Below are 16,055 nucleotides of genomic sequence, written 5' to 3'. Positions count from 1 at the left end.
ACAGGGGGAGATCCGTGCTTAAATTCTAAGCAATCTAACTAGATTGCTTAGAAATTAAGCACGGATCTCTCCGTATGTATGCCCATAGTGATAGCGATGCGCGGCCCCATGCGTCGCTATTGCTGACTCTAGATTTGGCATGCATACATGCCAAATCTAGCACATCGCTCATTTCACCGCTGGGTGAAGTGAGCATCCCCCCGTCTTCCCCCCCTCACTCGGCCACATCGCGCTATGTGCTGAGCGGGGGGAGAGATGTGTGATGAGCGGTCTGTGCTAGATCGCTCAGCACACATCTCCCCGTGTGTGTACGGTGCTTAAGGCTGGGTACACATTAGACAATATGTCGTCTGATATCAGAGCAACATAACGTACTTATCATCTAATGTGTACGCACTAACGCACGTCCTGTGCTGCATGGCAGATGGGACAACCCGGCGTCTGACAGCATACAGCCGAATGCAACCATAAAAGATATAGCGTGTGATTGCACACTATATTGTTCAGAGTGTATGGCTGCCTAACATCTTGTCCTGTTGGTCGCGTCATCGGGACAGGGATGTAGTGTGCACCCAGCTAACACTAACACCCCACAACAAAGTGTCACCGGTAAAGCTGAGCTAAGGCAACTGCAGGGACTCCTAGCTAGGCCAGCCTCCATAACCACAAGGACACCACAGTCCAGATGCCCAGCAAGCCTTGTCACGAGGAGGACGCCTCGCCAGACCTGAATCAGAAGGTAATGCCCCAGCTTTCTTCAGTTTATGATCGGTGAGTAGGGGGCAGATGTATTAAGCCTGGAGAAGTGATAAAGCAGTGATAAGTGCAAGGTGATAACGCACCAGCCAATCAGCTCCTGTCATGTTTCCAACCTGTAATGATTGATTGGTGCATTATCACCTTTCACTTATCACTGCTTTATCACTTCTCCAGGCAGCCTCCTCCATTTGGGCCTCCTCTCTGCCAGCAGACACTGACAGTCTGAGCACTAGAGCGCTCAGACTCTACTGCGCATGCGCAGATCTCCGGGAAAAAGGCACTTCTGCCATTTTCCCAGTGATTTTTGTACGCCATTTTCACAGTGTTTTAACACTGCCACGGACGTCGGCGAGGGACTCTGGAGGGGTGAGTATTTAGAAAATGGGTGCAGTGCTCTGGACTTAGGGGCCCGTTTGCACCGCACACACTACACCCATTATAGATACGCCAGTGTCTCCAGGCTTAATACATCTGCCCCTAGATGAGCAGTGCATGGCTTGTGAGTATGGCATTCCCTGTAAGGCTACACCCCTTGTTACAAGGCAACACCCACTTTTTCAGACCACACCCTACATCACTGGGAACACCCCCTGTGACAGCGCACAATAGGCCCTTCATAAATTTCAGCTCCAGGCCCATGAGGACCTTAATCTGGCACTGAGTGTAAGGGGTGTATGCACCCACACGGCATTGGTCATAGCTCCACCCCTCCTCAGTATAGGCCCTTTAACATTTCCAGCCCCAGGCCCATGTGGCTCTTAATCTGGCAGTGAGTATCACATATTTAAAAGGTTATCCCTTCATTATAAGTAGAGGAAATAAAAGAAACCTTTTACTGTTTGATGCCCTTCCTCTCCATCATGTCACTCACCAATTACCGTAGCCCAAAATAAACAGCAGAAGGTGTGTATGGTGAATAAAGGTCATAGCTTTTATTACATTTGGATAGGATTGTCATTCACTTGCGGCATAAACAGCAATACAGGACACCAGTCATAAATCAAATACATGTAACAAGATGGAGCACCCTACTGCCCTGGCGCATAAGCCTTTGAAATTTTACCCCTATACTTGGCTTTGACATGGCCCATCATGCCAAAGGGAAAATGTTTTAGTTGGTGAGAGGACTGAAAACCATGTCTCACCTACCATAATAGGTCTGAGAGACAACACTATTGGTGGGAAGGCGGTAGTATAGAGGAGCCATGGGTAGCCAGTTTTGCTAAATTTATGGGATGTAACTTTTAAGTATACTCTCCACTTCATTTTTTAAAAATAAAATATTTATTTAAAAAATATATAAAAAATATAGAAATTTCCAGAAGCGAGTTTACCTACTCTGTGAAATATATAAAATAATTTGGCTTCCCAGTGAGATACTGTATAATCAAAATATCTTTGAGTGGGGGTGGAGGTATTTTATATGGTGCCTCATAAATTCTAGGTCCTGTCAGTTGTTATCTTTTATTTATGGAGGCTGCATTAAAATATTGGCTGAATCTAATGGGTCGCTACTAGGGTTTACAGCCCATTAGTCCACATCCACCCATGTAATTAAATTGGGTAGATTAATACGTTTTGTTTTTGTTTTCTAAGTGGTACTTCTGAACTGTTTGCTACATGTTCCAAAAATGACATCCGTGTTTGGCACACAACCAGCCACAAGGAACTGCTACGCATTACCGTGCCCAACATCACATGTAATGCCATCGAATTCATGAGAGACGGCAAAAGTATCCTGTCAGGTAAGAAGCATGACTTGTGTATGTTGTGGGTGTCTTATCTTCCACAGGGACAAAACTAAGCATAAATGCCAGCTGCCACTTGTTGTTACATTTAGAAGTAAAGGTGGACATTGTGTTTAATTTGCTATTTTATTATTCTGTTAGTTTTGTCCTGTTGAACTTTTTTTGTTGTTATATTAGTAGCAACTTCATGTTTTCTCTGCATGTTCCTTTTGTACAAATGCGCTGTACACTTCTGAACAAGATCTACTAGCTAGGCCAGTGGTTTCCAAACTTTTTTGAATCACGGCACCCTAGAGTAGCAGAATTTCTTTCACGGCACCCCTAGGCCAAAAATTTCTTATTGAGAAATTTAGAAAGAAATATTAAATTAACTAGATTGTGTTTATATGCCATCCTTAGGCTCAAATGTATGGTGAGGGACAAGATTTGCTTCTGTTTGTCCCCATATTTTATGACTGACAGCTACTAGCACTAGTTTTGCCTATTATATTGACCATAAATAATTTGAATAGGTCCTGGACCACCAATCCAAGGCACCCCTGCAAGTGTCCCGAGGCACCCCAGGGAGCCACGGCACACAGTTTGGGAACCACTGAGCTAGGCACATCTGCCCTCATGTACAATGGTATGCCAATCTCAGAATGCAGCTCATTATTGTCGGAAGAGGATCTTCAGCCCTACAGAGAGAGAGGGATGTAAGAGTTAAATTCCAGTTTAGCATTTAAACTGTGAAAACTGCTAAGTATTGAGAAACTTGCTCACCATACAACCCTATGCTGTATGCGGTTAGCATACCGCTCGTTGGGATCCCGGCTGTCACAATACCCATAGAGGGAGAATAGAAGCCGTGGTGAGCACGACATCGATCCCACAGCATGGAGAGCGCAGCAAACAGGCAAGGGACTTTATTGCGCTTGCTCCCCTGCCGGCATTCTACCACTCAGGATACTGACATTCGGCATCCCGACAAGAGGTAAATCATACCGAACCCGGTATGCTAACTACATACCGGGTTCAGTATGATTTACCTCTCGTCAGGATCCCATCTGTCACAATACCGACGCCGTGATCCTGACAGGGGCACCATACCGCCACCGGTATATCAGCGTGGTAAGTGATGATTCCTCCTCTACGAGTGTCCACGACACCTATAGAGGAAGAATAGAACCTGTGGCGAGCGTTACTCACCACTGAGCTCGTAGCATGGCGAGTGCAGCGAGCCTGCAAGGAGCTTCGTTGCGTTCTCCCCCCTGCCGGCATTCTACCGCTCGGGATGCCGATGTTGGGATGCTGACATTCGGCATCCCGAAGGGAGGTAAATCATACCGAACCCCTCTATCCTGACTGTTTCCACAGCTAGGACAGGTTCGGCCCAGCAGCACTGACCAGCTCTCTTTCCTCCCAACTGCCAGAGTCCTTTAACCTGGCACTGCCCTAAGGAGGTATAAGTACTGAGAACTTACATTCTATTTTAGCCTGCATGGGGAGGTCGCAAAGCATAAAATCTGTCTACTTTCATACATTGCAATTGGGTACAACACTATGACTATAATTGTTTCATCAGCTTGGAATGATGGCAAAATTCGAGCATTCACACCTGAAAGTGGCCGACTGATGTACCAGATTGAAAATGCGCACAGCATGGGTGTTACAGCCATTGCGACAACTAACAATTGTAAGAGGGTTGTGAGCGGAGGAGGAGAAGGGCAGGTTTGTAATAACTTAAGAGTTTTGTATTTTTCATACTTTGCACAATAATGAGCCCAACAAAGTAGATAAAGAAAATGTTTTCTGATTCAGGTCAGAGTGTGGGAAATCGGAAAAGAAAGTCAGCGACTTGTGGAGTCCATGAAGGAGCACAAGTCATCAGTGTCTTGTATCAAAGTGAAAGGCAACGACCAAGAATGTGTAACTTCTAGCACTGACGGAACCTGCATCATATGGGATATTGTGTCAGTATTTTATAGACATTACCCATCTGTCACTGTAACACATCAGTGAACATAGGGCTCTCCAACATTTATTAGTCTGCAACATCTAACAGACAAAAGGGGGAATTCAATTAAATGCGCTATTGAATAGTGCCGGGAATGAGTGCCCGGAGCTATTCAATTAGCCGTGCTGTAAACTCCCAACTAGAGGATTCCTGCTTGCATCCTCCTAAAGTGTGAGCAGAAATCCTAAAGTGCATCCTCCTAAAGTGTGAGCACAAAACTAGTGCAGTGATATGAACTGCGGGCTTACTGACTACACTTACAGCATCACGCCCAACACTTTACCATGACTAAACAGCATTCTTTAGACGCATTCTTTGTTTTAAGAAATACATATTTTAAGGCTGTCTGCACATAGGGCCTGATTCTGAGTCATACGTAGGGGTGATACTCATGGTCAATGTGTTTCAACTGCGCATGTGTCTAAAGGGTGTATCCAATTACCTGCGGTCATTTACCGTGGGTAATTGTGTCGCCAGGGGTTATTGTAATGTCCAGGGCTTAAAGTGGTCCTGGAGAGGTGGGGGAACTCATCTCCTCCACAACCACTCCCACACCGCAAAAAGGGGTGTGGCCTCACAAGGAAGGGACATGGCCACACAAAAGTACCCCCAATTCAAAATAATGCCTCACAGAAGCACAATCTTATTCACATTGCCCGCCCCACATACTAGTGCCCTTTACACACACAATGCCCACAATAGCAGAACCACTTACACGCACAATGCCCAAAGCAGTGCCCCTCCTCCTAATTTTAGATTCGATTCACAATATAGCAGTACATGTTGAACAACCTTTGCTCACCTCTCATGTCTTCTATGTGTCCCTTCTGCTTTCTTGTTTCCTTTGTCTGTTACTCTCCTCATGTGTCTATATCTTCATCCTAGGTATCCCTTACTCCGTATATGCTCTCCTTTGTGTCTGATCATCTGACTCTTTCTCTCCTTTACTTACCCCCGACACCTCTCACACCCTGTGCCTCACTCCCCCATCTCACCCTGGCGCCTCTCACTCCCCCGTCTCACCCCCTGTTCCTCTCACTCCCCTATCTCACCCCCTGCTCCTCTCACTCCCTCCCTCTCCATATCACCTCCTGCACCTCTCACTCCCCCATCTCACCCCCTGCACCTCTCACTCCCTCCCCATCTCACCCCCTACACCTCTCACTCTCCCATCTCTGTGCCTCACTCCCCCATCTCACCCCCTGCACCTCTCACTCTCCCATCTCACCCCCTGCACCTCTCACTCCCCCATCTCACCCCCTGCTCCTCTCACTCCCCCATCTCACCCCCTGCTTCTTTCACCCCCTCCCCATCTTTTCGCCCCCTCCCACTCCCCCATCTCACCCCCTGTTCCTCTCACTCCACCATCTCACCCCCTGCTCCTCTCACTCCCACCCCATCTCACCCCCTGCAACTCTCACTCCCCCATCTCACCCCCTGCACCTCTCACTCCCTCCCCATCTCACCCCATATACCTCTTACTCTCTGTGCCTCACTCCTCCATCTCACCCCCTGCACCTCTCATTCTCCCATCTCACCCCCTGCACCTCTCACTCACTCCCCCATCTCACCCCATGCTCCTCTCACTCCCCCATCTCACCCCCTGCTTCTTTCGCCCCTTCTCCTCTCACTCCATCGCACCGTCTGCTCATCTCACCACCTGCTTCTCTCACCCCCCATCTCACCCCCTGCTCCTCCCACTCCATCTCACCCCCTGTTTCTTTACAAACCCCCTCCCCCCATCTCACCCCCTGCTCCTCCCACTCCATCTCACCCCCTGCTTCTTTCACGACCCCCCTCCCCCCATCTCACCCCCTGCGTCCTGGAGCATCGGGTCATGGCTGCAGCGTAGTAAAGCTGGCAGTGGGCGCTAGACAGGACTCGCAGACCAGCTGCTATTTAAAAGAAAGGGCTGCCCAGCCGCACTTTGAAACTGGAGCCGACTGCACACCGTCAGGCTCCGGAGCCTTACCTATGGCGGGTGCTCCCACGGGTTACCGTCCCGCTGGTTGGCGCTGCTGCGGCGTGAGTTGCTGGCTGCGGGTCCTCCTGGACGAATGTGCGGCTGCCAAGGGCGGGGGCCGAGGGTCTGGAGAGCCGGGCGCTGCGGCGTGGACCGCTGCGGTAAGGTCCTCTAGTGGTGACACAGTATAGTGTGTCAGAGACAGAAACTGGCTAAAGCTGTGTGCTAACAGCTAAGTATGTCTCCTGTGCTGGGGGCAGCCATGTTGGAGACTAGAGTATTACCAATGAAGTTCCCAATCTGTGTCCAGCCAATCCTGCGTGTTCTCCCCTTACAAAAGGGGGCTGGCTCAGAGGGAGAGTGCCAGTGCTTCAAGATACCTCCTTGTGAAAGGTTCTCCAGCTCTGTGCTCCCAGGTTACTTCTGGTTCCCTAGTCCTGGTTGCTCTCATCCATCGGTTACCTAAACGCTGCTGCAGTCCTGCTGTCTAAGTCCGTTGCCGCTCGTGGAAGCGCTCACGGGGTCCCAGGTCGTAGAGGAGCTCCAGGTGCTAACGGCGGTTCCCGCAGACGTCTTCATGTCTTCAAAGTCCAAGTTCTTCAGCCTCGTCTTTCAATCACAAACCACAGTCTTTATTTCTTCAAAGTCCAAGTACTTCAGCCTCGTCTTTTAATCATAAAACACAGTCTTCAGTTCTTCTTTACCGGAGTTCTTCAGCTTCACACTTCAAGTCATTTAACCATAGACTCTAATTCTTCCAGTTTCTTCTATTTCTCCAATATTCGTGTACAGCCTGATTATTCATTAAAACTACAGTTATCTTCCTACGAAGTCCTCCTTCTCTTTACGCCCTCCGGCCAACGTTAACACTTAGTTTGGCTTCCACCCCATGAGGAGGAATTACATTCAGCCACCTCGTTTACTCTCCTCACAGGTAGCTGTCCCGCCAGCCAAAACTCGGTTGTCTGAACCCCAACTTACCCCGAGCGTGACACGCACAAATCACGATTCGTGAGCCGCCAACCAATGAGAAGCTGCCACTTGGCAGCTTCACATTGGCTGGTGGCCCGTGAGCCGTGATTGGCTCACGTCACATTTTTAAATAGCCGCCCCTTCTTTTAGATAAAAAGTCGCACAGCGCATGCGTACCACAGTGTGCACACTGAGTCACAGTAGCGATTGAGACAAAATCCAAAAAATTTACTGGAAATTCAGATGCACTATCTGAGGGGTGGTGTGCTGTGGGAGTGTAGCGGACGAGTCGCATAAATAGTTGCAAGCTCAGACACTTAATCACTTGCATTGGAGGCCATACTTTGATAGAGAGGCCAAGGGGCAAGTGCAAGTTTCGATGGTGCGCCTGATGGTTAACTTCTAAAGATGGGATATTGAAAGAGGTTGAAATCTCAATTAGCAAATACAGATATACAAAGTAGTAGAAAGAAATTAGTTATTTCCATATTTTGCCCTGAACTGCTGTACAGGAATGATGGGAAATGAATAGTTAATAGTGTGCAGTGAAATGCTTAACTCAATCAGTCTTGTTTCCGTTTATAACTGCGACTCTTCTCTCTTTCCAGGCGGTTTGTACGAAAACAAATGATCTTGTCTAACACCCTGTTTCGCTGTGTCTGCTACCACGCTGAGGAGTTCCAAATCATCACCAGCGGAACTGACAGAAAGGTTAGCTACATTCAAAATAGAGGGACTAATTCATATCTGATCGCTGGGCTGCGTTTTTTTTGCTTTCCTGCAATCAGATAGTCGCCGCCTACAGGGGGAGTATATTTTCGCCTTGCAAGTGTGCGATTGCATGTGTAGCTGAGCTGCAAAAATCCACTTTGTGCAGTCTGTGCGCAACCCAGGACTTACACCTCCAGTGCGATAATAATGGGCTGATAAAGGGCTGATCGGGGCCGGAGCTGACGTCAGACACCCTCCCTGAAAACGCTTGGAAATGCCTGCGTTTTTCTGGACACTTCCAGTAAACGCTCAATTGCCACCCACAAATAGCCTCTTCTTGTCAGTCACTTGCGAATGCCCGTGCAATCGGATTTTTCGCACCATCCCGTCGCTGGGATGCCAGTTGTTGTTGTCCGATACGTGTGCGCATTGCGGTGCATACGCATGCGCTGTTATGACCTGAACACCCGCTGTGCGAATACGCCCAGCAGTGATCAGATCTGAATGACCCCCAGATTCCTCCATATAAATAATTACAGGTGCTTAGCTAACCGTAAAGGGACTGATCACTTTGCAAAATCATCCCGTTTTTACCTAGTGTTAAAGCCATACAAGACTTAGGGCCTAATTCAGACCTGATCGCAGCAGCAAAATCTTTCTCTAATGGGCACAACCATGTGCAGTGCAGGTGGGGCAGATATAACGTGCAGAGAGAGTTAGATTTGGGTGGGTTATATTGTTTCTGTGCAGGGTAAATTCTGGCTGCTTTATTTTTACACTGCAATTTAGATTTCAGTTTGAACCCACCACACCCAAATCTAACTCTCTCTGCACATGTTACATCTGCCCCACCTGCACTGCTCATGTTATATCTGCCCCACCTGCGATCAGGTCTGAATTAGGCCCTTACACAGCATTAGAAAAAAAAAACTGGATTTGGAATTTCTAGAGGCTGGGGATTTAAATGGTTGTTTTCATTCTGATTTCACCAGTTACTCTGAAATCTCAGCTGGGTATGATTACACAGACATATGAACAATGGTCAGGTTATGGAGTATATTAAAACACTTATCAACTGGTCATCAAAATGTGTATGCTAATATAGTTTGCAAATGCCTGATTGTCCCTTTAGATTTATTCAAACTTTGTAAATCTCCAATGATGTCACCTTTTGACAGCTAACATGGACATGTAGCCATTTTGTTTGTCAACTGAATATTTATGACAATACAACATATCAACTCTCTAATGGGCCCTACACTCTGGGCGATAATACTGAAAGATATGAACGATCTCGTTCATTAATGAACGAGATACCGTTCATATCTTTCAGTGTGGAGGCACCAGCGATGAACGATGCGCGGCCCCGCGCACGTTCATCGCTGGTGCCCCGTCGCCTGTGCATGCAGGCCAATATGGACGATCTTGTCCATATTTGCCTGCACTGCTATAGAGCCTGGTGATGGGGGGGAGTGAAGAAACTTCACTCCCCCCGTCACTGCTCCCCCGCCGACGGGTCGCCCGTATCCGTCTTTGGGCAGCTCGGCGGCGGATCTGCCAGTGTGTAGGGCCCATAAGAATCGCATACCTCCCAACTGTTCCAATTTAGACAAGGCAGTCCTGCTTTGAAGGTTCTGTCCTTCTGTCTCGATTGGGCCAGTTTTCTCCTGAATGGGCCAGAAGGTTGAGGGTATGTCTGCTGAGAGCACTTACACCTCATTTTTTATTTTCTATTTGGTTGCAAACTTTGCTATTAGTATTTCCATTTTGTAAGTTCAACTTCATTAGAAAATAATGCTTTTTTAAAATGTTAATGTTAAAAGTTTTTCTACGTGCAGTCTTTGGGTGATGCTCCAGGAGCTGCAGGAAAAATGTTTCTTACGGATTGCAAAGCATATAGCACCATCTACAGGCTAATGTAGTACAGGGAATTTCTTCCCATTAAAACAAAAAAATATGATTTTGGTTACCTACCGGTAAATCCTTTTCTCGTACAGGAAAATGTGGACCTCAGCATCCTCTAGGACGTAAGAGAAAGTATGGACATTTCTCCCCTTAAATAATCAGAAAGAGCCCATCAAGCTTCAAACGTGTGTTGCTCTTTTGTCCTTTTTTCATTTTGCTTGTCTTTAGTTGCACATATTAACCAACTTTCTGATGTGACCCTGTAGATCGGCTACTGGGAAGTATTTGATGGTTCAGCCATCAGAGCGCTGGATGGATCTATGTCTGGTGCCATTAATGGCATGGACATAAGTAACAGTGGAAGTCACTTTGTCACAGGTAATCATTTCAGTAATAGTGTATGTATCACTGTGTGTTAGAGAGAAAGGCAGTAAATGAAGTTAAATTATGGGCTTTATTCAATATGGATTCCATCAGCAATGCGATTGCATGTTGCTGTTTTACTACCCAGTGCGCACGTGAAGGGCACGTTCTGTGTGTGCGCGGACTGGCTAATATGATCGCATTGCATTGATGCGAACGCCTCTGCCTAATTGACAGGCAGTCAGGGCTGGTAACGAGGCGTTGCGAGGGCATGGTGTCGGAAATGGGGTCAGGTTTGGGGCTGCATAGTCCGGGGGGCTTCCCTTATTCAGCAATGCTATCGCAATTGAATTCAATTTTCAATTATGGCTAAACTGGATAAAGTGTAACTGGTCAGAGAACACAGATTTTATAGTGAAGCCATAACGATGAGGTTGCAAAGTAGAAAAGTATAAAAATGATAAATCCCTGTATGATACAAAACAGAAAGATCTGAACTACTAATTGAGAGATAGAAAAGACAGGAACCATCTTGTTTTTTTTTTTTTTTTATCCACCAAATTAATGTCAATTTTTTTAGTCACTGCGTTTTAACAGTATTGCTCAAAAGAATGCTAAAATAACAAAAAAGTAATTGCAGTATCACAATCCATACACCACACCTGTGAGCACAATCCATATGCCACACCTGTGAGCACAATCCATATACCACACCTGTGAGCACAATCCATATACCACACCTGTGAGCACAATCCATATACCACACCTGTGAGCACAATCCATATACCACACCTGTGAGCACAATCCATATACCACACCTGTGAGCACAATCCATATACCACACCTGTGAGCACAATCCATATACCACACCTGTGAGCACAATCCATATACCACACCTGTGAGCACAATCCATATACCACACCTGTGAGCACAATCCATATACCACACCTGTGAGCACAATCCATATACCACACCTGTGAGCACAATCCATATACCACATCTGTGAGCACAATCCATATACCACACCTGTGAGCACAATCCATATACCACACCTGTGAGCACAATCCATATACCACACCTGTGTTAATTATTTGCATATATATAAAATGTACTGTTTCATTTGTTTTTGTCTAATCCCATTTTATTCCCCTCCTCCACCCTGATCGCAGTTCTCTTATCTGTGCCGCACTAACCTCAAGTCTCTTTTTCCAGGTGGGGATGATAAACTGGTAAAAGTTTGGGAATACAATGAGGGTGAAGTAACCCAAGTAGGTATTGGACACAGTGGCAGCATTAGCCGGCTAAAGATCTGCCCTCTCTCCAAGTACATCATAAGCGTGAGCGCAGATGGGGCCATTTTGCGCTGGAAGTACCCCTACACAGCCTAAATAGCTGCAAACGGGTTCCTGCTGTAGAACAAGAACAACTGTTTCCTTAATATTTATTTCTATAAGAATACCACAAGGTCAAGTTCAATCTCGAACATCAAAATCGTTTTAGTATTTGGAAGTGACACCAATGCCAGTCATTATCTTATCATTATACCATGGACTGCCCAATTAGGGTCACCTTTACCATCTACCATTTGTAAATCTCGCAAATCAATGATAGTAGAGACCTTCAATAGTAGATGAGTCTATAGATGTTTCACCTCAGACAAAATATCTGGATAGGTTTACCACACTTACTTTGAATAAATAGAAATTTCAGTATTCTGCGTTTTAGTTTAATTATTGTACTTGTGGATGCAGAGTGAGACCCAAACCAGTTTGGGTAATGTTTGGGTAATGTCAAATATGCAAATGTCCAGAAAAGAGCCTGTATTCCCATTTCCATTAATATAATACATCTGCTTGTGCCTGGAGAAGGGAAGGTGCAGACTGACATAGGCAGAGTATTTTCTAAGTAAGAAATGATGAATCTGGGACAGAGAGCAACATATAATACTAACTTAAGAGAAAATGATTTGTGATGGACTGGGGCTATACATTATATATATATATATATATATATAATGTGACAAGGATCACACACACAGGGACTTAGATGAACACTTTCAGTGTTTATTTTGCACAGCAGGTCGCCACATAGCAAGTTGATTCCATACAATCGGTATTACAGGCAGTAGCATACAGGTACTCACAGCATAGCAGACTCTTGATAGGCTCCAGTGGTCCCTAGTCTATCCCACACAACCCGGCCTATCACTCGAGTAGCTATTCCACCATCAAGAGCAAGGTGACTCTGTCCTGGAAACCCTTATATCAGGAAATTCCAGGTGCTGCTGATCACACACCTGGGAGTCTGGTACTGCTTCTAAAACCTGGCCTGGATCCTCCACATTACTTTTACATGGAAAACTGCTGTCTCTGCCACAATATATATATATATATATATATATATATATACACACACACACACACACACACACACACACACACACACACACACACACACACACACACACACACACACACAGTTGTAATATAGCAAAGATTACAACTATTATTATGATGAGTTTAATGGAACTAAAATTAACAACACGTTTATTAGACATAAAATTATCATGAAATCCCTATGGTGTCATCTGATTACATGTAGCCAGGTAAACTATATGCAGCGTACACCCAATAGGTAATGTTCATAGAAGAGAGTGTTTTTCAAACCAGTAACCCTTCATGGGATAAAGGATGACATAAAGATGGAGAAAATGGCGCATCTGCTGTACTCCGGATGATGTTCATATAACATGAAAGAAGTAAACAATAAATAGTTAAGTTATGTTTAAATTGTTGATTGTGGTGATTTTTCTATAAGATGCACTTACAAAATCAGGAGCTGAGCTTATGTATTGGTTGTAAGCATAATCTCCTGCACTGTTTCAAGTATGTGTCACATCGCTAGGTAGTGTTTCACCTTACCATTCTTCATTTTGCTGTTTGTGTGGCATGCCTGCACTTCCACTTAGTCACCTCTTGGGGGCAGTGAGAGAGCTGTGACCTGCAGATCCTTGCCAGTGAAGACCATCCCGCCTTGCTAACCCTGGTCTGGCTGTGTAATTAACACAGCTTTATGCCAGGCAGCATACAAGTAATGACCAGGAACAGTGCCACTGCAGATGATACTACATCCCCTAGACTGCCTTATGGTCATAGTACCAGGGGCTACGGGTGACTCGCAAAAGGGGCATGGTCACTGGGAGCCCGCAAATTTAAACAAAAGAAAAATAGCAGGGGCTGGAGACCCCAGAGAAGACCCAGGGGAACGGGAAGAGGAGGGAACAAAAGTTAAACTGGCTGGGGAGAGAGGAAGAGAGAAGGACTGGAAGTGAGCTGTAGCTACCCAGCTGAAGGGTAACTCACAGAAACAGCAGCTCCAGTGATCCAGAAGTAGGGTACCATGCTGATAACTTCACAGAATCAGCAGCCAATTCAACTCAAATTGCCCTGGAAAAGAAGGGGAAGCTATTGCCTAAAAGGAAAGCTCCAAATCATCCCAGATTGGCCTGAAAAAGGAGGGGAAGCCATTGCCTGAAAGATCCACTGATGTGGTGAGACACTCATTACTTCTATGCATTCACTAGCCTTACTTTATGTGCTAGACATTGTTCCATGGGCCTAATTCAGACCTGATCATAGATGTGCTAAATTTATCACATCTACGATCAGTCTTCAGACATGCGGGGGGACGCCCAGCACAGGGCTAGTCTGCCCCACATGTCAGGACTGATCCCCTGCACAAGTACAAAAGCATCGCACAGTGGCGATGCTTTGTACTGGAAGAGCAGCTCCCTACCAGCGCAGCTCCTGCACGCTGGCATGGAGCTACTCGTCGCTGCCTGAGTCGCAGCAGCTGCGTGTGAGTCACGCAGCTGACCCGCCCCCCCCCAATGGTCCGGGCACGCCTGCGTTGCCCAAACCGCGCCCCCATAACGGCGGGCAAACGCCGCCGGACCCCCCCCCCCCCCCCAGCGACTACCTCTGCCTGTCAATCAGACAGCGGCGATTGCAGGGCTAAGACAGCCGTCGGCTGTCCGGCATGCACTGGCGCACTGCGGCACCGGGGCATGTGCAGTTCAGACCTGATCGCCGCTGTGCGAAAACTCACAGCAGCGATCAGGTCTGAATTAACCCGCTAATATGTATAACAGCGCTACAATGATACCATTTAAATACAGATCTTATTGTATGCATACATCCAAGTAAGGTTCCCAACTGTGCACACAACAAACCCCAAATATCCAGGACTGCAAGCAAAGATACTACAGGTTGAGTCTCCCTTATCCAAAATGCTTGGGACCAGAGGTATTTTGGATATGGGATTTTTCCGTATTTTGGAATAATTGCATACCATAATGAGATATCATGGTGATGGGACCCAAGTCTAAGCACAGAATGCATTTATGTTACAAATACACCTTATACACACAGCCTGAAGGTCATTTTAGACAATATTTTTTATAACTTTGTGCATTAAACAAAGTGTGTGTACATTCACACAATTCATTTATGTTTCATATACACCTTATACACACAGCCTGAAGGTCATTTAATACAATATTTTTAATAACTTTGTGTATTAAACAACGTTTGTGTACATTGAGCCATTAAAAACAAAGGTTTCACTATCTCAGTCTCACTAAAAAAAGTCCGTATTTCGGAATATTCCGTATTTCGGAATATTTGGATATGGGATACTCAACCTGTATAATATTTCTGATACATTACATTTTGTATTGGATGCACAGTGCTGGGATACGGAGGTGGGCTGGGCTGCCGGAACCGAAGTTCAGTCTCCTGCACTGGTCTCAGCAGCTTACACACTACAATATCAGTCAGCTGGTAAGCGGTCGGGTCTCCTAGTTTTTAAGCAGGTTGAGTGCGGAATGATCCACTTGCATAGCTGTGCTGCCTTCCTGGTTGCTTTCTGCAATATATTTCATGAGCCCAGATGGGTGTAATCAGATTCCAAAGGACTTCTCCATTTATGTCAAGGTTCACTGACCTTAGGTTAATATGCCATCTACTTCCATACCATGGCTTCTGAGCTGAATTGGCCTCCAGTGAATTCCCTACTTCCTTAGATTAATTAGTTTCTCTATGCAACAAGGTGGATCCATTGTTTAGAGAATGGAACCAAGAAAGGGAATCTGCCCGTTGATTCAAACTTGCACCATGGTACTAAACACCTTATTTGCCACAGTCATCATGTCCAACCATTTCTGGCTTTCAGCCTATATGTATTTAAGTTTAATTGAACCAAACCATATTAAAAGTGTATATGAATGCATGCTCAAGTAGATATGATTCTGAACTGCTATGTAGAGATAATAGTGAACTGCTAAGTAGATATGATTGTGAATTGATATTTAGATAGGATTGCAAAACTGCTTAGTAAAATTAATTGACAACCATTAAGTAGGCATTCGTGATCCCTGTATTTGATGCTATTTGAGAAATGCTTGCCATACAGTATGTTCCTTTAATTGAAGTGACCCATTCTAGTCTTGATTCAGGGTCTCTATGAATAAAAAAAAAAAAAATACTTTTGCATACATTCTGTCAGCCATTTTGCGCACGAGAATACAGTGCCGAAGCAATAGTGGATTTCTGCCGACAAACTGCAACCCTGCAACATC

The 16,055-nt window shown here is 45.7% G+C and overlaps 1 protein-coding gene across 2 annotated transcripts in view; it reads left to right on the top strand.

Annotated features, from left to right (window-relative positions):
• The window catches only part of CFAP52 (cilia and flagella associated protein 52), a 116,420-nt gene extending 104,291 nt beyond the window's left edge, over positions 1-12,129 (top strand). Inside the window, exons 9-14 of one of the 2 annotated variants that reach the window (XM_063961041.1) lie at positions 2,356-2,504; positions 4,072-4,217; positions 4,308-4,459; positions 8,047-8,149; positions 10,321-10,432; positions 11,630-12,129. In XM_063961041.1, the coding sequence (XP_063817111.1) occupies positions 2,356-2,504; positions 4,072-4,217; positions 4,308-4,459; positions 8,047-8,149; positions 10,321-10,432; positions 11,630-11,805 (838 nt within the window). In that variant the 3' untranslated portion in view covers positions 11,806-12,129. Of the gene's footprint in view, positions 1-2,355; positions 2,505-4,071; positions 4,218-4,307; positions 4,460-8,046; positions 8,150-10,146; positions 10,250-10,320; positions 10,433-11,629 lie in introns of those variants that run through there. The other variant, XM_063961042.1, reaches the window with a different exon arrangement.
• The last annotated feature ends 3,926 nt before the right edge of the window (positions 12,130-16,055 follow it).

The sequence above is a fragment of the Pseudophryne corroboree genome, chromosome 3, assembly GCF_028390025.1.
Source record: "Pseudophryne corroboree isolate aPseCor3 chromosome 3, aPseCor3.hap2, whole genome shotgun sequence".
Taxonomy (NCBI): Eukaryota; Metazoa; Chordata; class Amphibia; order Anura; family Myobatrachidae; genus Pseudophryne; species Pseudophryne corroboree.
Note: the sequence above shows the minus strand (reverse complement) of the source record. Positions and strands in the feature narration are given on the sequence as shown.